The sequence below is a fragment of the Oncorhynchus clarkii genome, chromosome 20, assembly GCF_045791955.1.
Source record: "Oncorhynchus clarkii lewisi isolate Uvic-CL-2024 chromosome 20, UVic_Ocla_1.0, whole genome shotgun sequence".
Taxonomy (NCBI): domain Eukaryota; kingdom Metazoa; phylum Chordata; class Actinopteri; order Salmoniformes; family Salmonidae; genus Oncorhynchus; species Oncorhynchus clarkii.
Window position 1 is genome coordinate 11378389 of NC_092166.1, and position 24057 is coordinate 11402445.

General features: G+C 43.5%; 2 protein-coding genes and 1 pseudogene across 2 annotated transcripts in view; 2 read left to right on the top strand and 1 right to left on the bottom strand.

The window, feature by feature from the left end:
• LOC139375887 (UDP-N-acetylglucosamine transporter-like) overlaps positions 1 to 10377 on the top strand; it is a 28511-nt gene extending 18134 nt beyond the window's left edge. The window contains exons 6-8 of the mRNA XM_071117833.1: positions 1467 to 1585; positions 9761 to 9894; positions 10166 to 10377. Of these exons, the coding sequence (XP_070973934.1) occupies positions 1467 to 1585; positions 9761 to 9894; positions 10166 to 10292 (380 nt within the window). The 3' untranslated portion in view covers positions 10293 to 10377. The remainder of the gene's footprint in view (positions 1 to 1466; positions 1586 to 9760; positions 9895 to 10165) is intronic.
• Positions 10378 to 13882: 3505 nt separating this feature from the next.
• Positions 13883 to 18045, bottom strand: LOC139375888 (protein FAM78B-like). Its single transcript, XM_071117834.1, has 3 exons — positions 16643 to 18045; positions 16005 to 16284; positions 13883 to 15275 (listed from the first exon to the last, which is right to left on the bottom strand). Exons 1-3 carry the CDS (start codon positions 16975 to 16977, stop codon positions 15033 to 15035), a joined length of 858 nt encoding a protein of 285 aa, XP_070973935.1. The 5' UTR covers positions 16978 to 18045; the 3' UTR covers positions 13883 to 15032.
• A 3-nt stretch (positions 18046 to 18048) lies between these two features.
• LOC139375889 (UMP-CMP kinase-like) lies at positions 18049 to 23069 on the top strand (annotated as a pseudogene).
• Positions 23070 to 24057: the final 988 nt, after the last annotated feature.

Genomic DNA, 24057 nt, shown 5'->3' on the forward strand with positions numbered 1-24057 from the left:
AGGCAACGAATATCAGCTGCCTCCAATTGGGAACCCACACACTAACATAGAAACATAATACCTAGAACCCCCCTAGTCACGCCCTGACCTAAAACACCATAGAGAACCCCGAGGGCTCTCTATGGTCAGGGCGTGACAACTATACAAGCATGTAATTATAAACCATGACAAGCAATGGAATGCTTGACAATTATTTTAGAGTCCTCCCTTAATTAAAACCTCACCCATTTCTCTCTTTCTCTCTTTCTTTCTCTCTCGTTCTCTCTCTCTCTCACACACATATTGATGCACACACACACATGCTCACACACTCAAAATCACCATACTTTGCTTCTACCATTTTTAATGTCTATCCTGCTGCTCAGTTACTTTTACCCCGGATTACATAACTATCACCAATATCCCTGCACATTGATATTGGTACTGGTATTGACCTTGTAAATAAATAAAATAAAATGGTATTTGTCACATGTACCAAATACAACATGGTGTAGACTTTACTGTGCAAAGCTTACTTACGAGCCCTTTCCCAACAGTGCAAAAGTAAAAACATTTCTAAATATGAAAAGGAAAAAGTAAGAAAAGAAGAGAAAAAGAAAGAAATAGTAACAGAATAATATACCAACAACGAGGCTGTATACAAGGAGTACCAGTACCGAGTCAATTTGGCAGGGTTACGAGGTAGTTGAGGTAATATGTTCATGTAGGTAGGGGTAAACGTGACTACGAAATCAGGATAGATAACTAACAGAGTAGCAGCAGCGTATGTGAATAATGTGAAAGTGTGTGTGTGTGCTGTGTCAATATGCATGTAGTGTGTGTGTATGTGTGGGTAGAGTCTAGTGAGTGTGTCGATAGTCTTTAGAGTGTGTGGGTAGAGTCTAGTGAGTGTGTGGGTAGAGTCTAGTGAGTGTGTGGGTAGAGTCTAGTGAGTGTGTGGGTAGAGTCTAGTGAGTGTGTGGGTAGAGTCTAGTGAGTGTGTGGGTAGAGTTTAGTGAGTGTGTGGGTAGAGTCGAGTGAGTGTGTGGGTAGAGTCTAGTGAGTGTGTGGGTAGAGTCTAGTGAGTGTGTGGGTAGAGTCTAGTGAGTGTGTGGGTAGAGTTTAGTGAGTGCAAGAGAGTCCAGGTAGCCATTTGATTAATTGTTCAGCAGCCTTATGGCTTGGGGACACAAGCTGTTCATGAGCCTCTTGGTCCTCCGGTAGAAGAGAGAACAGTCTATGACTTGGGTGGCTGGAATATATAGTGTGTTTTGTATTTCTCCTGTGTATTTTATCTAACTCAGCATTGATTCCGTGCTCTTTTTAGGACACTTTTCTATATATTTCCATTTTTGTTATATTGAATACTGCATTGTTGAGGAAGAGCTTGCAAGTAATCATTTCACTGTACTGTTTACAGCTGCTGTATCCTGTGCATGTGACAAATAAATGTTGATTTGACCTCTCTCTCTCCCTCCCTCTCCTAGGTTTGTTTGGCCTGGTGTTTGGTCTAATGGGAGTGTTTGTGTACGACGGAGAGAGAGTGAGGGAGTCCGGAGTGTTCCAAGGCTACAACCCACTCACCTGGACTGTTGTGGCCCTGCAGGTAATGTACATATGCTGAAGTTATAGTTATAACTCAGGCCATACAAATGGATGTGTTTAATGGATGTATCATTACGTTTTTGGAAAGTGAGGCAAACGAGCAGAAAAAAAGTGGACCCCCTTGTAAAAATACAATAACAATAAAATAAACCTGAAGGCACCTGAAGGTACTGCATTGCCGAAACGTTGGTTATTAGGTTTATCCAAAATTACATATAGAGAGTTGGCCTAATGTGGTTTCTGTCTGCACGTTCTGAGAGCACCACATTCTCCTCCATTTATTTTTTTATAAATTGTTTATTTCACCTTTATTTAACCAGGTAAGCTAGTTGAGAACAAGTTCTCATTTACAACTGCGACCTGGCCAAGATAAAGCAAAGCAGTGGGACACAAACAACAACACAGAGTTATACATGGAATAAACAAGCATACAGTCAACAACACAAAAGAGAAAAAAAAGTCTATATACAGTGTGTGCAAATGGCGTGAGGAGGTAAGGCAATAAATAGGCCATAGTAGCGAAGTAATTACAATTTAGCAGATTAACACTGGAGTGATAGATGAGCAGATGATGATGTGCAAGTAGTGATACTGGTGTGCAAAAGAGCAGAAAAGTAAATAAAAACAATATGGGGATGAGGTAGGTAGATTGGGTGGGCTATTTACAGATGGACTATGTACAGCTGCAGCGATCGGTTAGCTGCTCAGATAGCTGATGTTTAAAGTTAGTGATGGAAATGTAAGTCTCCAGCTTCAGCGATTGTTTCAATTAGTTCCAGTCACTGGCAGCAGAGAACTGGAAGGAAAGGCTGCCAAAGGAGGTGCTGGCTTTGGGGATGAACAGTGAGATATACTGTACCTGCTGGAGCGCGTGCTACTATCGTGTGTTGTTATCGTGACCAGTGAGCTGAGGTAAGGCGGAGCTTTACCTAGCATATACTTATAGATGAACTGGAGCCAGTGGGTCTGGTGACGAATATGTAGCGATGGCCAGCCGACTAGCGCATACAGGTCGCAGTGGTGGGTGGTGTAAGGGGCTTTGGTAACAAAACGGATGGCACTGTGATAGACTGCATCCAGTTTGCTGAGTAGAGTATTGGAAGCTATTTTGAAGATGGCATCGCCAAAGTCGAGGATTGGTTGAATAGTCAGTTTTACTAGGGTAAGTTTGGCGGCGTGAGTGAAGGAGGCTTTGTTGCGAAATAGAAAGCCGATTCTAGATTTGATTTTGGATTGAGATGTTTGATATGAGTCTAGAAGTCACGGCCGTCAAAAGAAGTGGACCAAAGTGCAGCGTGGTAAGCGTACATTTCTCTTTTTATTTAAAGTGTCGCCAATAAAACAAGAAACGAAAAACAACCGTGAAGCTTACAGGGCTATAGTGCCATTAACAAAGATAACTACCCACACTGAAAGGAGGGTAAAATGACTACCTAAGTATGGTTCCCAATCAGAGACAGCGATAGACAGCGGTCCCTGATTGAGAACCATACCCGGCCAAAACATAGAAATAAAGAAACATAGAAAACAACACATAGAATGCCCACCCCACATCACACCCTGACCTAACCAAATAGAGAAATAAAACGTCTCTCTAAGGTCAGGGCGTGACACTGGAAGGAAAGTTTACAGTCTAGCCAGACATCTAGGTATTTGTAGTTGTCCACTTATTCTAGGTCAGAACCGTCCAGAGTAGTGATGCTGGTCGGGCGGGCGGGTGGGTGTGGGCAGCGAACGGTTGAAAAGCATGCATTTGGTTTTACTAGCGTTTAAGAGCAGTTGGAGGCCACGGAAGGAGTGTTGTATGGCATTGAAGCTCGTTTGGAGGTTAGTTAACACAGTGTCCAAAGAAGGGCCAGATGTAAACAGAATGGTGTCGTCTGCGTAGAGGTGGATCAGGGAATCACCCGCAGCAAGAGCGACATAACTGATATATACAGAGAAAAGAGTTGGCCCGAGAATTGAACCCTGTGGTACCCCCATAGAGACTGCCAGAGGTCCGGACAACAGGCCCTCCGATTTGACACACTGTCTGTGAAGTAGTTGGTGAACCAGGTGAGGCAGCCATTTGAGAAACCAAGGCTATTGAGTCTGCCGATAAGAATATAGTGATTGACAGAGTCGAAAGCCTTGGCCAGGTCTATGAAGATGGCTGCACAGTACTGTCTTTTATCGAAGGCGGTTATGATATCGTTTAGTACCTTGAGCGTGGCTGAGGTGCAGCCATGACCAGCTCGGAAAACGGATTGCACAGCGGAGAAGGTACGGTGGGATTCGAAATGGTCAGTGATCTGTTTGTTAACTTGGCTTTCGAGGACTTTAGAAAGTTAAGGCAGGATGGATATAGGTCTATAACAGTTTGGGTCTAGAGTGTTACCCCCTTTGAAGAGGGGGATGACCGCGGCAGCTTTCCAATCTTTGGGGATATCGGACGATACAAAAGAGAGGTTGAACAGACTTGGTAATAGGGTTGCAACAATGGTGGCGGATAGTTTTAGAAAGAGAGGGTCCAGATTGTCTAGCCCAGCTGATTTGTACGGGTCCAGGTTTTGCAGCTCTTTCAGAACATCTGCTATCTAGATTTGGGTAAACGAGAAGCTGGGGAGGCTCGGGCAAGTAGCTGCGGGGGGTGCAGAGCTGTTGGCCAGGGTTGGGGTAGCCAGGAGGAAAGCATGGTCAGCAGTAGAGAAATGCTTATTGAAATGTTTGATTATCATGGATTTATCAATGGTGACCGTGTTAACCTAGCCGCAGTGCACTGGGCAGCTGGGAGGAGGTGCTCTTGTTCTCCATGGACTTTACAATGTCCCAACATTTTTTGGAGTTAGAGCTACAGGATGTAAATTTCTGTTTGCTAAGTGATAATTGACACTTAAAAATCCCTTAACCCGGGCGCTGTACTGCAGCGCCAGCTGTGCCATCAGAGTCCCTGGGTTCGCGCCCAGGCTCTGCCGTAACCGGCCGCGACCGGGAGGTCCGTGGGGCGACGCACAATTGGCCTAGCGTCGTCCGGGTTAGGGATTGGTCGGTAGGGATCTCCTTGTCTCATCGCGCACCAGCGACTCCTGTGGCGGGCCGGGCGCAGTGCGCGCTAGCCAAGGTTGCCAGGTGCACGGTGTAGCCTCCGACACATTGGTGCGGCTGGCTTCCGGGTTGGATGCGCGCTGTGTTAAGAAGCAGTACGGCTGGTTGGGTTGTGTATCGGAGGACGCATGACATTCAGCCTTCGTCTCTCCCGAGCCCGTACGGGAGTTGTAGCAATGAGACACGATAGTAGCTACTACAACAATTGGATACCACGAAATTGGGGAGAAAAAGGGGTAAAATTCAAAAAAATAAAAAAATAAAATAAAATCCCTTAACCAACAGTGGAGTTCAAGAAGAAAATATTTACCAAGTAGGCTAAAATAAAAAGTAAGAATTAAAAGTAAGAATAATAAGAATAACAGTAATGAGGATATATACAGGGGGCAACGGTACAGAGTCAGTGTGCTGAGGTACAGGCTAGTTGAAGTAATCTGTTTTACCTGTATCTGTAGGTGGGGGCGAAGTGACTCTGCATAGGTAACAAACAAACAGCAAGTAGCATCAGTGTACAAGAGAGGGGGGGGGGGTAAATGTAAATTGCCCAGTGGCGATTTTTATGAATTGTTCAGCAGTCTTATGGCTTGGGGATATAAGCTGTTGAGGAGCCTTTTGGTCCTAGACTTGGCGCTCCGGTACCGCTTGCCGTGCGGCAGCAGAGAAAACAGTCTATAACTTGGGTGACTGGAGTCTCTGACAATTTTATGGGGTTTCCTCTGACCGCCTACTATATAGGTCCTGGATGGCAGGAAGCTTGGCCCCAGTGATGTACTGGGCCATTCGCACCACCCTCTTTAGTGCCTTACGGTCAGATGCCGAGCAGTTGCCATACCAGGCGGTGATGCAACCGGTCAGGATGCTCTCGATGGTGCAGCTGTAGAACCTTTTGAGGATCTGGGGGCCCATGCCAAATCTTTTCAGTCTCCTGAGCAGGAAAAGGTTTTGTCGTGCCCTATTTACGACTGTCTTGGTATGTTTGGACCATGACAGTTTGTTTGTGATGTGGACACCAAGGAACATGAAACTCTCAACCCGCTCTAGGATCCAGTTGCAGAGGGTGGTGTTTAGTCCCAGGGTCCTTAGCTTAATGATGAGCTTCGTGGGCACTATGGCGTTAAACTCTGAGCTGTAGTCGATGAACAGCATTCTCACATAGGTGTTCCTTTTGTCCAGGTGAGAAAGGGTGGTGTGGAGTGCGATTGAGTTTGCATCATCTGTTGGGGCGGTATGCGAATTGGAGTGGGAATCTAGGGTGTCCGGGAGGATGCTGTTGATGTGAGCCATGACCAGCCTTTCAAAGCACTTCATGGCTACCGACGTGAGAGCCACGGGGTGGTAAACATTTAGTCAGGTTACCTTTGCTTCTTGGGTATAGAGACTATGGTAGTCTTCTTGAAACATGTAGAAATTACAGACTCGGTCAGGGAGAGGTTAAAAATGTCAGTGAAGACACTTGACTGTTGGTCTGCGCATGCTTTGAGTACACGTCCTGGTAATCCGTCTGGCCCAGCAGCTTTGTGAATGTTGACCTGTTTAAAGGTTTTGTTCACATCGGCTACCGAGAGCGTTATCACACAGTCATCCAGAACAGCTGGTGCTCTCATGCATGCTTCAGTGTTGCTTGTCTCGAAGCGAGCATTAAAGGCATTTAGCTCGTCTGGTAGGCTCGTGTCACTGGGCAGCTCGCGTCTGGGTTTGCCTTTGTAGTTCGTAATAGTTTTCAAGCCTAGCCACATCCAACGATCGTCAGAGCCGGTGTCGTAGAATTCAATCTTAATGCGGTATTTACGCTTTGCTTGTTTGATGGTTCATCGGAGGGCATAGCGGGATTTCTTATAAGCGTCCGGATTAGTCTCCCACTCCTTGAAAGCGGCAGCTCTAGCCTTTAGCTTAATGCGGTTGTTGCCTGTAATCCATGGCTTCTGGTTGGGATATGTACGTACAGTCACTGTGGGGACAACGTCATCGATGCACTTATTGATTAAGCCGAAGACTGTGGTGGTGTATACCTCAACGCCATTGGATGAATCCTGGAACATATTACATTCTGTGCTAGCAAACAGTCCTGTAGTGTGGCATCCGCGTCATCTGACCTCTTCCATATTGAGTGAGTCACTGGTACTTCCTGCTTTAGTTTTTGCTTGTACGCAGGAATCAGAAGGATAGAATTGTGGTCAGATTTGCCAAATAGAGGGTGGGGGAGAGCTTTGTGTGTGGAGTAAAGGTGGTCTAGGACTTTTTTCCCCCTGGTTGCACATGTGATATGTCGGTAAAAATTTTGCATTTTTTTCTTTTCTTATGGCCTTAAAGAGTTGGTTGAGAGCGGTCTTAGTGCCAGCTTTGCTTTGTGGTAGTAAATAGACGGATATGAATAATACAGATGAGAACTCTCTCAATACCTTGAGACTTCTTTAATATTAGACATCGCGCACCAGCTGTTATTGACAAAAAGACACACACACCCACCCCTCGTCTTACCAGAGGTAGCGTCTCTTTTCTGCCGATGCATGGAAAATCCCGCTAGCTCTATATTGTTTGTTTCTTCGTTTGTTTCTTCGCCACGTCTCGGTGAAACATAAGATGTTACAGTTTTTAATGTCCCATTGGTAGGTCATCAATTTAATTGTGTAACAATTGCACGTTAGCAAGGAGAATGGAAGGCATTGGGAGATTCGCCTCCTGCTTCTCAGAAGAATCCCCGATCTGCGTCCCCTTTTCCGGCGTCTTTTCTTCACCAAAAGGCGTGTTCCAGTGAAAGCAGGATATCCTTCTCGTCGGACTCGTTAAAGGAAAAAAGTTTCTTCCAGTCCGCGGTGAGTAATCGCTTTTCTAATGTCCAGAAGTTATTTTCGGTCATAAGAGACGGTAGCAGCAACATTACGTACACAATCAGTTAAAAAATAAGTTAGACAAAATGCAAAAAAAATTTGCACAATTGGTTGGGAGAATGTAAAACATAAGCCATGTTCTTCGGCGCCATCTTTTCAATACAGCTAGCCTTCAACATATTGTTATAGCCTACATATTCTTACCTCTTTGTTTATTGATATCCATTGAATTGTGTTCATTTTCTGCTTTAGAAAGATTTGCACAAATATGAAAAGATAGATGGTATCATCATAAAACAACATCAATGTAAATCATACAAGCGACAAACCTTTCCTTTTCAGTTAAGTGCCTGCACCTGCTGTCCTTTCAAATTCAAATCCAAATGTTTCAGTTGGGCTGTTAGGTTCCTGCAAGAACCCCACCAACTAAGGAGGTTCCTTGATGAACCCCACCTCCTATGGGGTTCTTGGAATAACCTTTTGGGGGCCATTTTCAGTGCCGAGAACCCTAAGGTACTTCAAAGAACTTCGAGGATGTCAGAAGAACCCTTGTTTTTAGAGTGTAGTGTATGCTAATTTTTAGAGTTGTGGTGTAGGCTACCTTTGATTTCTTTTATATTATAAACTTTTTTCCTTTGACTGGATGTATTCAGTGCAGTATTTACCCTAACATTGAGCTTATGAATAATGGTATAATATACACTTTTAATTTAGGCTATAGGCTACACGTTGTCTTTATTGTTCTGTTGAGCAATTGTGCACCTGGCCTCTCCGCTGCCATGGCTATTCCTCTTTAATCTTGTGGAGTCCCAGGAAAAGACAGACTACAAACTATTGTTGGACAATTATTTTGACTTATTTTCTTTAGTTTACTAATATCCTATTGGAGGGGAGATGCATGCTTGCTCTTGCTTGCTCTTGCTTGCTCTTGCTTGCTGAATGTAAAATAGGCTACAGCATTTACAGGCGGGAAGTTGGAAAGGAGAAGCCTATATTTTCCTATGGTAGGCCTAGGCCTAGATTAACACCGGGCTACATCATGACAAAACAGGCCTACACCATATGAGTGGCCTGCTAATGTACCTTTCTGAACGTTCTAAACTGTCGAGTATAGACCCACACTGATCCAAATGGCTGTATAAGCAGCCTTAAACTGTAGGCCTATGCAGTTATTTTGGCCTGAAACAAAACAGGACATGTGAACTGTTATTCAAATTAGCCTACATCACTGCAGTGTACAGACTATGGACAATACTTGCATATTCACTTAATAACAATAATTGATTCCTCATTGCACTGTGTTGTTGTAGCCCAGGTATAATACTTTTATTGTCTAAAAACGTAGGCTAAGGACTAATCATTAGTGGAGCTTTGCATGCCCAGGGACCACAGAGCGCAGCCTGTGGGAACTGACTACAGATCTGCCGTTTCATAATCTGGCCATTTATTTTTCTAGCACGTTGATAGGTAAATATTTAGCCCATAGTCTTAATATTTACCTAGTGAATGCCTAATATCTAGCTAATATTTAGCTTCTTACTTTGGCTACAAGTCACTAGCCTCTCTTATCCAAGCGGTTCACATGCACAACAGGCTATATAGGCTGCAAGCCTCTCCGAAATAGGCAATTCCTTGTGAAATTCCCAGGAACCACTTTAGGCTACAAAAGCTATTTTTTCTACTAGGCCTAATAGTTTATTCGGGGAAAGAAGCAGGTTTGCTCTTGCTAATTGCTGAATGTAAAACAGGCCTACAGCATAGAACATGCGTGTCAGGGAAAGTTGAGGAGGGAAAGTGCATTGTGTGATCACTTTTGGCCGGTTATAATAACATTGTTGCACTGATGCATTGCAAATAGTTGCACAGGACATGTAGAGATGAGCACAAAGAAAAAAAAAGAATTAAATCACTTGCAAACTACTCCTAACGTTATTATCACAACATAACTAGCCTATTAGTAGGTCTTACTAATGTTGTTATCACAACAGAACTAGTCTACTGGTAGGTCTAACTCACGTTATTATCACAACAGAACTACTAGTAGGTCTAGTTAGCGAAATTGAATTAAATAAATATAAAATTACACTTACACTTGTATACTTGACTTGTATACTCTATAAATTGACTCCTTCAAATAATTTTGTGTGTGAGGTGTATACTTTTGTTTCAAAGTAGATTTGTTTAAGGCCACCAAGAAACACTGATTTAGCCCACTGCAGTACAGGGTTAAATCCATGTCAACTCTGTGTTGCTTGTGTTTCCAGGCTCTGGGTGGGTTGGTCATAGCAGCAGTCATTAAGTATGCAGACAACATCCTGAAGGGGTTTGCCACCTCACTCTCCATCATCCTGTCAACACTCATATCCTACTTCTGGTTGGTGGACTTCGACCCCACCAGGTACACATACGCACACACACCCACACTTTGATAAATCATCTGGCCAGGTCCATCTTGGATAAAAGGTTCATAATCTCAACAGATTTCCTGATAAAATACAGATGAGAATACGAAAAGAGAGCTGAATTAATATGAAAATGCCCTGAATATAATGTTCTGTCTATAACTCTAACAACCTCTGATCAATCTCTCTCTCTCTCTCTCTCTCTCTCTCTCTCTCTCTCTCTCTCTCTCTGTCTCTCTTTCTCTGTCTCTCTCTCTCTCCCCCCAGTGTGTTCTTCCTAGGAGCAGTGCTGGTCCTTGCTGCCACCTTCCTGTATGGCTACGAGGCTGAGGCCTGCCACCAGCCACAGCAGAGTCTAGATTGGAGACCCACCACCAGCCATAACAGAGTTTAGATTGGAGACCCACCACCTGCCATAGCAGAGTTTAGATTGGAGACCCACCACCTGCCATAGCAGAGTTTAGATTGGAGACCCACCACCTGCCATAGCAGAGTCTAGATTGGAGACCCACCACCTGCCATAGCAGAGTCTAGATTGGAGACCCACCACCTGCCATAGCAGAGTTTAGATTGGAGACCCACCACCTGCCATAGCAGAGTCTAGATTGGAGACCCACCACCTGCCATAGCAGAGTCTAAATTGGAGACCCACCACCAGCCATAACAGAGTTTAGATTGGAGACCCACCACCAGCCATAGCAGAGTTTAGATTGGAGACCCACCACCTGCCATAGCAGAGTCTAAATTGGAGACCCACCACCAGCCATAACAGAGTTTAGATTGGAGACCCACCACCAGCCATAGCAGAGTTTAGATTGGAGACCCTCCACCACAGCCCTTGAACCACAAAGAAGAGACACACAGGGAAATAGGGCAAGATGAAGGGAGGAATAGGTTGCTGAGGACTAGCACAACTTCTGAATAAAGAGTGTAGACAGAAGTAGTCCTGCGATGTTTAGAGCTCAAAATAGATCGGAGTTGCCTGAAACGGAATGTCTGAGACCGCCAACACAGACTGGGTTTTGTTTGTCCAATCAAGATGGAGGGCAACATCCGACAATGACTATTTAGCATTTACTAAGCTTTTTATTGAAATTCAAAGTGATTTATGATGCATGGGGGTAAAAATGGTACAATGCTCTCCCCATAGTGACTCCATCAAGTTTGACTCGAACAGGCTCATGAATGTGACTTCTTTACAGTTAACACTCGCATGCATTTCACACATGCACGCACGCACGCACGCACGCACACACACACACACACACACAGGCCCATTCATCGAGCTGAAGCTGTTATGATGCCTATGAAGGGTTATGCTCACCTTTGATCTCTCACCTCCTTTCATCTCAGGGGTGATCATGGAATCACCAAAGCATGGAATCATGGGAAAACAGGGACGTTACAGGTATCAACAAAAATGTTTGGATAAATCCAAGAATTCACTGACAACATTAGTTTGAGATAAATATTCAATTTGTATATATTTGATCATGTTTTTATGTATTTGGGGAATAAGGGAGTAGGGGAAAGGCAGTTTGTAGTATGAATGTATTTTATGGGTACTGATGGTCAATAAGACCAAGGGCATTCAAATGAATTGAATGCCTCACACGTTACAAAGCCCCTCCTCATTTGTCTTTGAGTGACAGCTCCACCTAGTGGGAGTGTTGGGCCATAGCACATTTACTGCAGAGGGGAGGGGTTGAGATGAATGACTAGAGATGCTGGATGTCTTTTTATTGGGGACAAGGAGGAAAAGGATTACATGAAGGAATGCTTTGAACTTTCTGCTCATTTCCGGACATTCAGATCCAGTTGCTGATGTTTGTATGCAAAAATTGCCTTTCATGCAACAACATTAATTAATAATTAAAGTGATCAAATGTGAAACATGGGTCTAAACAGATGTTTTGTATTGACAAATCCAGTAGTATGTATGTATGTATGTTGTTTCCTCTAGGCATGAAATCACAAAGCAGGATTTATTGATGAGCAAAGAGGTAATAAATTGTGTGACGTTTCACAACAACTGGGTCTTTGGGCACCAAATGGAACAAAACAGGCTAAAGACAGGGTGAGACTGCCCAAATGTTTCTGTTGCAAAGCATCCTGCTACGTTGTGCCCTAATGAAGGCGACCCTGCTTCCTATGGTGTCAAGTTTAGACAAACCAAAACAGTCTCTATAACAACAGATCACTGAATATGTTTGGTGCCTAGTCAGAGCTGCATAAACTGTGTTCATATATACTCTATTTTCATTTCTTTGTGTATCTAACATGGAAATAGCGTCCATCTTACCCAAGAATGACAATTGTGAATGTGGCTAGAAAAAGATTCAGTTTAATCAATGAACAGCAGCCATTTTGGGGAAATGACGAAAGCCATCATTGTGAAAAATACCTCCACCCTGTGTTTCCTAATCATTTATCCACCTACAGTACCAGTCAAAAGTTTGGACACACCTACTCATTCAAGGGTTTTTCTTTATTTGACTATTTTCTACATTGTAGAATAACAGGGAATACTTCAACACAATGAAATAATACATATGGAATCATGTAGTAACCAAAAAAGTGTTAAACAAATCAAAATATATTTTATATTCTTCAAAGTAGCCACCATTTGCCTTGATGACAGCTTTGCACACTCTTGGCATTCTCTCAACCAGCTTCATGAGGTAGTCACCTGGAATGCATTTCCATTAACAGGTATGCCTTGTTAAAAGTTAATTTGTGGAATTCCTTTCCTTCTTAATGCGTTTGAGCCAATCAGTTGTGTTGTTACAAGGTAGGGGTGGTATACAGAAGATAGCCCTATTTGGCAAAATACCAAGTCCATATTATGGCAAGAACAACTCAAATAAGCAAAGAGAAATGACAGTCCATCATTACTTTAAGACATGAAGGTCAGTCAATACGGAAAATATCAAGAACTTTGAAAGTTTATTCAAATGCAGTCGCAAAAACCATCAGGCGCTATGATGAAACTGGCTCTCATGAGGACCGCCACACGAAAGAAAGGCCCAGAGTAACAGACACATCTCAACATCAAATGTTCAGAGGAGACTGTGTAAATCAAGCCTTCGTGGTCGAATTGCTGCAAAGAAGCCACTACTAAAGGACACCAATAAGAAGAAGAGACTTGCTTGGGCCAAAAAACACGAGCAGTGGACATTAGACCGGTGAAAATCTGTCTTTTGGTTTGAATTGTCCAAATTTGAGATTTTTGGTTCCAACCTCTGTGTCTTTGTGAGACGCAGAGTAGGTGAACGGATGATCTCCGCATGTGTGGTTCCCACCATGAAGCATGGAGGAGGAGGTGTGATGGTGTGGGGGGGTGCTTTGCTGGTGATACTCTCTGTGATTTATTTAGAATTCAAGGCATACACAGCATGGCTACCACAGAATTCTGCAGTGATACGCCATCCCATCTGGTTTGTGCTTAGTGGGACTATCATTTGTTTTTCAACAGGACAAGGACCCAACACACCAGGCTGTGTAAGGGCTATTTGGGCAATATGGAGAGTAACGGAGTGCTATATCAGATGACCTGGCTTCCACAATCACCCGAACTCAACCCAATTGAGATGGTTTGGGATGAGTTGGACCGCAGAGTGAAGGAAAAGCAGCCAACAAGTGCTCAGCATATGTGGTAACTCCTTCAAGAGTGTTGGAAAAGCCTTCCAGGTGAAGTTGGTTGAGAGAATGCCAAGAGTGTGCAAAGCTGTCATCAAGGCAAAGGATGGCTACTTCAAAGAATCTCAAATATATTTTGATTGGTTTAACACTTTCTTGGTTACTACATGATTCCATGTGTTATTTCAGTTTTGATGTCTTCACTATTATTCTGCAATGTAGAAAATAGTAAAAAATAAAGAAAAACCCTTGCATGATTAGGTGTGTCCAAACTTTTGACTGGTACTTTTTTTTATCTCACTCAACAGTCCCTCTGTGTTTGCATAGTCTTGGAGTGGAGAGAAATTCAGGGATTGTGACATGTGGAGAGGAGAGAGAATGATGGAGTGATGGGAGGGAGAGAAATAGATGGACAGACAGATGGGAAGGTGTGGACTGAACCTGGTGAGGAGCATAGATGGAGAATGAATCATGTGACATTGTGTAATAGGATAGGGACACCTCTGAATAAACCCAATACCAGCCCAGACCACTGCCTTAATAGTGTACTGTGGGACTATGGCCCAATCCCAAATAAACCCCTATCCCCTCACCCAAGACACTTTGAGTATATCGGAATGGATGGTAAAGATAAGCAATATGGGTAGTGGCAAGGGTTGGACTTAGACTTGGACATTCATGTTTGTACGTGTAGATACTCAACTGACACGAGAAAACCCACACCTTTAACCCGTCCCTGTTCTATGTTTCTATTTGAATGGATAAACATGGCGTATTTCAATAAGACTACAATCAGCCCATTTCTTTGTAGAACTTTATGCCAAGTCGGTGTTCTTAATACAATCTGATTGATGTGAGTTAATCTTAAACTAACAGAAGATTTATATAATATGATTTGACTCATAATTAAATCTAACGATGTGTTCTTAAAATGTTGTATGAGCGTTAAAGGCTGTTATATCCATAATTGGCACTGAGGAGATTTTCCAGCTTGCAGGATTTCATGACCAATGTAAGAAGTTCCATTCAATATCCTTAATGTGATGAGCTTATATAAAATGGTATTCTTATTCCAGTCATAGACCGTTTTCTTTCTCATGCAATAAGATCTACAGTAGGATGCAGTTCTGTGTCCAGTCCACCTCAATGAAACTTCGATAGCTCTGTCCCTTTCTGTCCAATGGATACAACTCTAATTCAGGACTGTGGCCGTCCAAAAACAGTCCAACTTAATCAAACTCTGATGCAGTTTTGAGCCTGCACCTAAAACCAGTCTAGCTCTGTAAATTTCCGCTGTGCCAATTCCAATGCAGTCCAGTCCAGAGAAAATACTGTTTCATAATTTCTTATCATCCATTGAACCCTGACAGTAGTAGGTATGAGTGAAGAGCTGACATCTTGGCAAGATAACTCATAATTCCCCTGCTTTGCGATGGTCCACACTTCCTCATTACCGTGAACCAATCACATCTCTTTTTTCTCAGTCTTTTTGACCTTATTTGGGCGGTATGACCACTAGGGGCGCCCCTCTGCGGGGCCTCCACATCAGCACTTGGGCGTCGTTGGCATTGGGTCGTCCCAGGGCGTTGGAGAGGATTGGCTCCTGATAGTTGAGGATGTGGGGCTGCTCCTGGTGAGGACGGCCCACTAGGGAGGCCCGGGAGCCAAGGGGCATGTCAGGGTCCACGGCGATGTCCACCCGCATCCGCCACCGCACCGTCTGCAGCACAATGCGCTCCTGGGAAGTGAAAAAATTATATTCGTAAAAGTTAACTTGCATCACAGGAGGTTGGTGGCGCCTTAATTGGGGAGAACGGGCTTGTGGTAATGACTGGAGCGGAATCAGTGGAATGGTATCAAATACATCAAACACATGATTTACAAGTGTTTGATGCCTTTCCATTAGCTCTGTTCAGGCCATTATTATGAGCGGTTCTCCCATCAGCAGGATCCACTGAGTCTTGTATAGCAACTGTCATGTAATACGCTGCAGCCCAAAGAGCTTTACAGTTAGCACATAGAGAAGTGTTTTGCAATATGTAGCCTATATTGATTACCCCCGAACCAAGGCTGCACTGGGCTAGGACAGAAATGAACAGCCCTGGGGGTACTCCAGGAACACCATAGAAAACACTAATTTAAAGGCTTAGTTCAGTCCAAAATGTGTTTGTCAGATGGTTTCAGACCTCAAAGGTGGTCGGTCATATGTTGGGATGAGTCCACATTGCACACCATTTTTTGGGTTGATCAAACTAATTAAATGGTGCTAATCATTCCCATGCATTTGGGATTGAGGAACGTATTGTTGGATCCATAGAACTGATTGTGTGGGATGTGGATTTATCTCGAGATTAGACCACTTTAGAGGTTGAAAAAAGTGAATTATACCTTTTAAGATAATGAAACAAAAACTAAACAGAGCAGTTCATAAAGTCCAAGTAAGTCCATGTTCTGAAGCCTACAGTACCTTGGTAACAGAGTTGATGGCAACCAGCCAGGTGATGAAGCTCTGGTCTCGGGTGATGTGTGACAGCATGGCTGTGTTGCTGTTGCTGATGGGCACGGCCCAGGTCACACTGGGGTAGAAGTTGTCGTTCATGCTGACCGTGAGGCGCGACGGCTTGGACGTGGGGCCCGTGAGGGTGACAGTCTCGGTGGTATTGCCGTACCAGGGGTAGCTGACCCCGTCCGAGTCGCTGATGGCCTTGACCCGGCCCTCGCGGAGCTCCGGTAACTCCCAGCTGGACCTTTGGTAGTGGACGAAGAGTTTATATTATTATATCATATCTGGCTTACAAAACAGTATAACAGTTTATGATAATGATACATTACAATAGCCTTGCTTAATGGACTATATTAATAGTAGCCTAGGAAATGTACAGCTGCTAGAATTTCACTCACACCAACGGTTGCATATAGACAGAACAGCTCACATTATGTGACCGACTGGGTACCAAACCTGGATCGCCTGGCCAAGTGACTCAAGACATTAGCCCACTGAACTAAAGCCTATTGTGTGTGTGTGTGTGTGTGTGAGAGAAAGTGAGAAAGAGTCAGAGTCAGTCAGATTGAATGACTACTGATTCGTGACAGCTCAGAACTTACATGCCAATGTCACCATAAGTATTGTAGAACTCCATTTGAGTACAAGCCTGGATCCAACCCACCACCCAGGTTTCATTGCGGGGCACCGGAGGCATTACGATCCCGGCTGAGGCCCTGAAATATGGTGTCTTATACCGCAGCACTATAGGCGAGTTCTCCTCTATCACCGTTGGGCACTGGTCAATGGAGGCCGATACCTCGTAGACTACAATGTTCTCCCTTCTAATGCGCGGCTTGCAGGCGATGCTCTGGATACAGCCCATGGTGCTGGCAAGTAGCAGAGTAAGCAGAACAAGAGACGGAGGGAGGAGATGATACCTGACCAGTATGTACATCAGTCCCTCTCGGATTCCAGCGAGCTTGTAAATCAAGATTAATATTTCAATTGCCCATCACTGATGCAGTCAAACGGCTTAAGAAAACGAAATAGGTGAATCATTTTGAATATAAACACAGAACCAACATTCGAAATCAAATCAATACTGCAGTTGTTTTCAAGCATTTTTTCGCGCCGGGAAAATGGAACGTAAAGGACAAGGTAGGAGCAGAACGAAGAGTGGGGGGAAGGTACACTGAACAGCTCCCCCACCACCTTCCCCCGATATGATTGTTGAGTGCCGCACTGCCCTTGGTGCTTATCCCTAGAAACTGCAATTCGGCATTCTTCGGGCTGCTGCTTCCTCGCTTCGAGTCCGTCGCACCCTTCCTTTTCGAGTCCACGCGTCCGGCTGCAGGTCGGTGCCCTTTGATCCTGCTCTTTCGGCTCAGGGTGGTCATGTCAGTGGCGACGGGACAGCTGGTGAGTCAATGGGGGTGTTGGGGTGCCTTTGTTTGGATGGCTTGCATAGCCCAGCTTTTGGTACGGCGCCCTCAAAGAAGATTGTCTTGTTCGGCACAACAAGAAGACTTTGGCTCATATCCTCCCTAAACCCGATGATAGTAGGCTAGTTATAGCCTAACAGTCTATATGAAACAACGAAACAGCGCGTGGCATGCTATGGTGCCCTGTCGAGCCAACAACGCTAGGCTATTTCAATGTTTTCTTCTTGCCATTCTTGAGATCAAGGATGAGGGAAGCTCGCATCATGAATGGTGCATTATGAATGGTGAGAGAAAGCAGCCAGAACTGCACAAACGTGCCCGGGACTTCCTGTGATACCCAGCCGCTCATTTATCCCTTAAATGTTTTGGTGATACGAATCATCCATGTCTTTCTCCGTCGACCGATTAACCATTATCCGTCCAACTCCCTCGCTTGGTAGAGCATCATTTCTTCGAGGACGGTCGCTGTTCAGTTAGGCTAGGTGCTGATGCTGGGAGGATAGACAGCGACAACCAGTGAGGAAGAGGCGTACACCAGACCCCTGCGTTGAAAAAACAAGTATACATAGACGTGGTTAACACCCCATGGACACTCCTGTGCTGCCATTGGTTGGCAACGTCAACAGTTGGAAGTGGTGTTGGCTTCTGCAGACTTCCCACTGACGTTCATAAACAGGTAATTCAACCTGTTCTGCCGACTATTGATCGGCTATTGTTTTCGGTTTATGAGTTTCAGTTTATTGAGTAGCTTATCTGCGAAGGTGCGGAGCGTTGTGTACAGGGCTGCGACCGTCGCTTTGATCGACATGAAGAAGGCGCAGGTTGTGTTCGTGTTAGGCGGACCTGGCTCGGGCAAAGGAACCCAGTGCGTCAGAATCGTTGAGGTATGAGACGGACCATGATCATTTGACAGGGCATTGAGTTGTGTTAGGAAATAAACCACTAATACATTTGAGGGGGTTGTGGAAATTTCTGTCCAGTGGAGACCAGCTGAATGTATCGACTTCCGGTTCTTGTCCTCTAAATGTACCCTACTCATTATGCTAGCTAGTTAGCTTAGCCACGTATAGAAGAAGGAGCATTTACCAGTATAACTATGCCAGGACCACACTATCTAACTAGCTATGTGAGCAATGAATAATAATTATATTTATTTTTCCATCATTACACTTTCGACTAGCTTACTAGCTATGGATAAAGGTTATTCCTGAATACATGAAAGAGGGGTATAGTAGCTGCTTTTAATCCGTTTCCCAGGTACTATAACTTCGATAAACAACCAGAAATAATCACAATCTATTGTTTTGGGGTTTTGTGTCAATTAGAACATGTTAATTTCTAGCATATCTTTCTTAAAAATAATAAGTTATTTAGCTGGCTAACTCATTGATTCTGTTTTGTAGTTTACCCCTCGAATTTAAAGTGGGCTATTGTTAGTTCACCAACGAGAGACAGAGGCTAGCTAGCTTGTTATGTAAAACAGCAATGACTTCTATTCTAATCAGTAGCTAGTGTTTTCATGTCTTACATTGAACACTCGGTGCCTCTGTTGAGAAAAGGATGGAATGTGTTTACGGTGGTCGGCTTCTAACTACATACAGAGTAGCCTATGCACCGCTATTGGCGTCATGCGGATGTGTAGTGTACATCTTATCATGTTCAGCTGCCGTGCAATTCACTTTATGTTACGGTCTTTTTTTAATCACCTGCTCTACCCCTCCAACCAACGGGGCCCTTGAACAGGGAGGCATGAGAAATCAAGGCAGATGTCTGTCTGTCTGGGTGGTGTTTTGCATCAATAGATAAACTCAAGTAAATATTTAGTGTCTACTACTGATATTCAGCAGGCCTCTTTTGGCTTTCTTCTGTGACAAGTTGTTTCATACATTTGCCAACTACTTTGATGTGTGTTTTGACATATCAGGGATTGGCATTAAGGGTTGTCCTATTGCCCCGGGCAAGTGACCTGGGCAGTTGTGCAAGTTGAGCCTTCTCTGTGGTTGTACCATTGAGCTGGCAATTCATTTCTCTCTCCTGATAACAGCCCAAATGCAAATAAATCCATTAGTCTGATCTTTCTTGTTCCTCCACTGTGTAGGTGAAAATAGCTTCTTACATTTTTCGGGCATGTGGTCATAATCTTTGGGCAACCTAAAAATATTCCTAACGTGTCTTTAAGCTCTTAATGTTAATCCCTGCCCTATATTCATAATTTAGGGCTGTGGCCAAATGAGTTTGAGCAAGCATCCTGTCCCAGCATGAAATAACACGAACCCGCGTGTAGTGTCCATTCATTCAGCACAATAATAGTTAAAGGACATTAGTGATGCTGTCTCCTCTCTCCCTAAACCCCTCCCCTGCTTTCAGAGTCAATGGAGCACAGCGACTCACTGTTGAACAATAACCATTTAGGCATATACCATGTGACTCCTTTATATTTATTCTCTGCTTGGGACATTGTTACTATTGCACTCCTTTTAAAGGATCTACATTACTCCCAGACAATTTCATTCTCATAACCCAATTGATTCCTTAACAAATTAGGCTAGCTAAATTGTTAGGAAAGACTTTATGGGGAGATTTAAGGTTACTAAAGTTCCTATTTAGATTAGAATGATCAACAGAATTTGAATATATTTGTTCTTTCTGTAATACACATGATTTCTAGTGTTTGTGACACTGAAGGTGTGTGTTGATGGTCACCAGACTTGATGCTGAATGTTATGGATTATTCTCATATCTGTTGATAGTGGTTGACGCCAAACGGAATGTGTAAGGACAGAGAACACACTGATTATTCACTGTTGTATTGTGTTGATGACGTTCTGCGAACACTGTGATTATGTAGCAGCTGACAGCACTGCCTTTAGTTTTGACTTCCTACAAGCCACTGGGGTTGGTGTTTACAGAACATTTGGTTAACATTTGGTGCTGTCTCATTCGCATATACACTACCAATCAAAAGTTTTACAACACCTAACGTTACTCATTCAAGGGTTTCTCTCATTAAAGGGTGACTATTTGAAGAATCTCAAATATAAAACATATTTTGATATGTTTAACACTTTTTTGTTACTACATGATGCCATGTGTTATTTCATAGTTTAGATGTCTTCACTATTTTTCTACAATGTAGAAATTTGTAAAAATATAGAAAAACCCTTGAATGAGTAGGTGTTCTAAAACTTTTGACTGGTAGTGTAAATGCCCGTCTCCGGGAGGCTGTTGTTTACAGAATGTTTGGTGCTTTCTGATTAGGATGTAAGGGCCTGTCTCCAAGAGTCAGGTGTTTACAGAACGTTTGGTGCTGTCTGATTAGGATGTAAGGGCCTGTCTCCAAGAGGCAGGTGTTTACAGAACGTTTGGTGCTGTCTGATTAGGATGTAAGGGCCTGTCTCCAAGAGGCAGGTGTTTACAGAGTACTGAAATAGTCTGAGCACTGAAATAGTCTCTGTCATTGCTCCATAGGCTGAATTAATCCTTGCGTCACCCTTAAAGGGATAGTTCACCCAGTGAGGTCTACAGGTGGTGTGTAATAAATACTTTTTAGACATAAAAATGTCTGACTTCGATTTGGAGAAGAATATCCCTTTAACTTTCAATTTCCTTTGTCCTCAGGCCATGGAGGAGACCAGGAAGTTAGACGAGAAGAAGATCCACTTCCTCATCGACGGCTTCCCCCGAAACAAAGAACCTCTATGGGTGGACCACCATCATGGATGGGGAGGCTGACGTCAAATTTGTGCTTGTCTTCGACTGTAGCAATGAGGTAATAATACGGCATTGGGGGCAAGGATCTCCAAGAGGAAAGGGAGGGGGCGAACAAGGATGGGCAACATATCAGATATGACACATTTGGAGTACGACTTTTATTTCTGAAAGTTGCCTCCGAGTGTGAATGTCTTTATTGCTTGGCTGACAGTGTAATCTTTATCCTGAGAGCTCTGTTTTTGTTTGTCTACAGGTCTGTATTGACAGATGTGTAGAAAGAGGGAAAGAGCAGCGGGCGCACCGATGACAACAGAGCGAGCCTGGTTAGAAGGTAGCGTCCAAACGCTAAAGCGTTCCATGATCACTGACCTTTGACCTTTTTTAACATGAACTTGACCTCTCAAAAGGAGACACGGCTCTTGCTCTTTAAAAAAAAAAGTGTGCTTATAAAGCGCCATATGTTGAAATAGCTCTGCCATTTCCCGGTTTCTAAAATTCTAATTTCAGTTAATGCGACACAACAAGCAATGTATAGTGTAGAGAATCATCATGTTATCTAAACCTCTGTGAAATATAGTTTCAGTCACCAAAAATATATTTTCAGCAGTTTTAAGGTGATGTACAAAACCGAAAGTAATATCAAGCAAAAATTAAACGAGGCGAAAGCATAGAAATATTTCATATAGAACAGATCTATTGTGAATCAGACTTGCTTGTAATGAGTGACAGATCTATAACTCACATTTCTATCTGCAGTCAGTCAGGTTGTACACAACTACATAATGCACCTTTAATAATAGTGAAAAAACATTGACGGGCGTTGCTTTTGAGATTGCGATTTTCAGTTCCACCTTGACTCACCCTTAAAAATAATACACCCTGGAGCATGTTTTAGCTTGGCTGTATGTACTTGGGTCTCCTCTAAGTCCTGGGCGCTTGTCAGCCCTGTTTCTGAGCCTTAGTTTCCTCCCCTGAAGGATCCAGACCTACCTGCAGTCAACACGGCCCGTCATCTCACTGTATGAGAAACAGGGCAAGGTGCGCACTGTGGATGCCTCGTACAGTGTGGACAAAGTAAGCATCAGGAGTATTGTAATGATCGTTTAGAGAGGGATTGGACCAAGGTGCAGCGTGGTAGGCGTACATTTTACTTTTATTTAAAATGACACCGAAAAAAACAACAAAACGTAAAGCTACATGCAGTGCAGAAAGCAACTACACACAAACAAGATCCCACAACTAAAGGTGGAAAAAAAGGCTGCCTAAGTACGATCCCCAATCAGAGACCACGATAAACAGCTGCCTCTGATTGGGAACCATACTAGGCCAACAAAGAAATAGAAACATATATTTGCCCACCCAAGTCACACCCTGACCTAACCAAATATAGAATAAACAAGGCTCTCTAAGGTCAGAGCGTGACAAGTATACAGCACTGCACCATTGCAGTCACACATGATGTGCATTTGGAACACACTCCGTAGTACACACTCCGTAGTACACACTCAGTAGTATACACTCATTCCCTATGATCTTATAATTCAGTAAGAATTCCCTCAATCTGAGATGTTTCTTTCCCTATTGGTTGTCTCTCTGTTCCCTTGCACCCTCCGGAGGGCAATCACACACTTGTCCCCAGGCGATTGCACATGTACAAAAACACAAACATGAATTCGGTTTTCTCTAATGCATCTCTTTCCCTCCTTCTCTGTTTCAGGTGTTTGCCAATGTCAAAACCATCCTGGACAAGGAGAATTGAAATTCCGCACACTGCCAACAACTACCATTCACAGCTACTTTTAGCTACAGCAACAATATACTTAGTTTATTTCCATTCATTCAATTTTTTTGGGGGGGGGGGGCTATTTTGTGTGTGTGTGTGTGTGTGTGTGTGTGTGTGTGTGTGTGTGTGTGTGTGTGTGTGTGTGTGTGTGTGTGTGTGTGTGTGTGTGTGTGTGTGTGTGTGTGTGTGTGTGTGTGTGTGTGTGTGTGTGTGTGTGTTAGAGTGAATGAGATGCTCTGCTGAAAAACCTTACATGAACCCTCTGAGGGGGTTCACTATGATAGTAGTACAGCGACTGACAGGTCTGTCATTTTAGTCGGGGGCCTTTGTATAGGGACAAGACTTTTAGAATTTCTCTGCTCAGCGAGGTGCTTGTTTTTGTTGTCAAGCAGAGGCATATACAGTACATACAGTATGTTTACAAAATTACATTTTCTGTGATAAAATCTCTACATCATTGTCAGCGGAAACCTAGACAAGCACATGCTTTTTTCACAGACCAACCACTTCTCTGGACTAGATGGAGAAAGATCATGAAGAAAAGGACAGACCGAGGGGGAAAGAGAGAGCATCTCTGCTAATCAATTTAGATAAACACTGTTGTCTTATGGGTTTCCCCTGTATACTAATAAAACATAGAAAACACCTGTCTCAGTTCATATTTCTTTCAACATAAGGTCATCGAGAAACAAGCAACCTTGATTGCAGTAGTACAAATTTGTGGATTAAACTGGCATGACAATGATATTGGTTACATCACATACGGTGTTGGAGCAGTTTGAAATTTAAACTGGGCTTAGTCCTAAATTTAAACCCTGTTTATCTGTAAGTGTGCATCACTGCACATTAAATATTATTTTGTGTTCTCCAGAATGCTGAAATACTGAGTGTCTTTGTGGTCCTATGCAGGGTGACTGAAAATGTCTAGTCCAATAGATACCTAGTTCTCCATTCTTGGCTCTGGCTTTATGCGTCACTACAAAAGTGCACAAAGATCAGCTCTCGACTGAAGTTTTTGTTGTGTGTTATTTGTTTACACTGTACCTACCCATGAAACTCTACATTGTAGATACTGGTCTGTACAGATAGGAATCTCTCC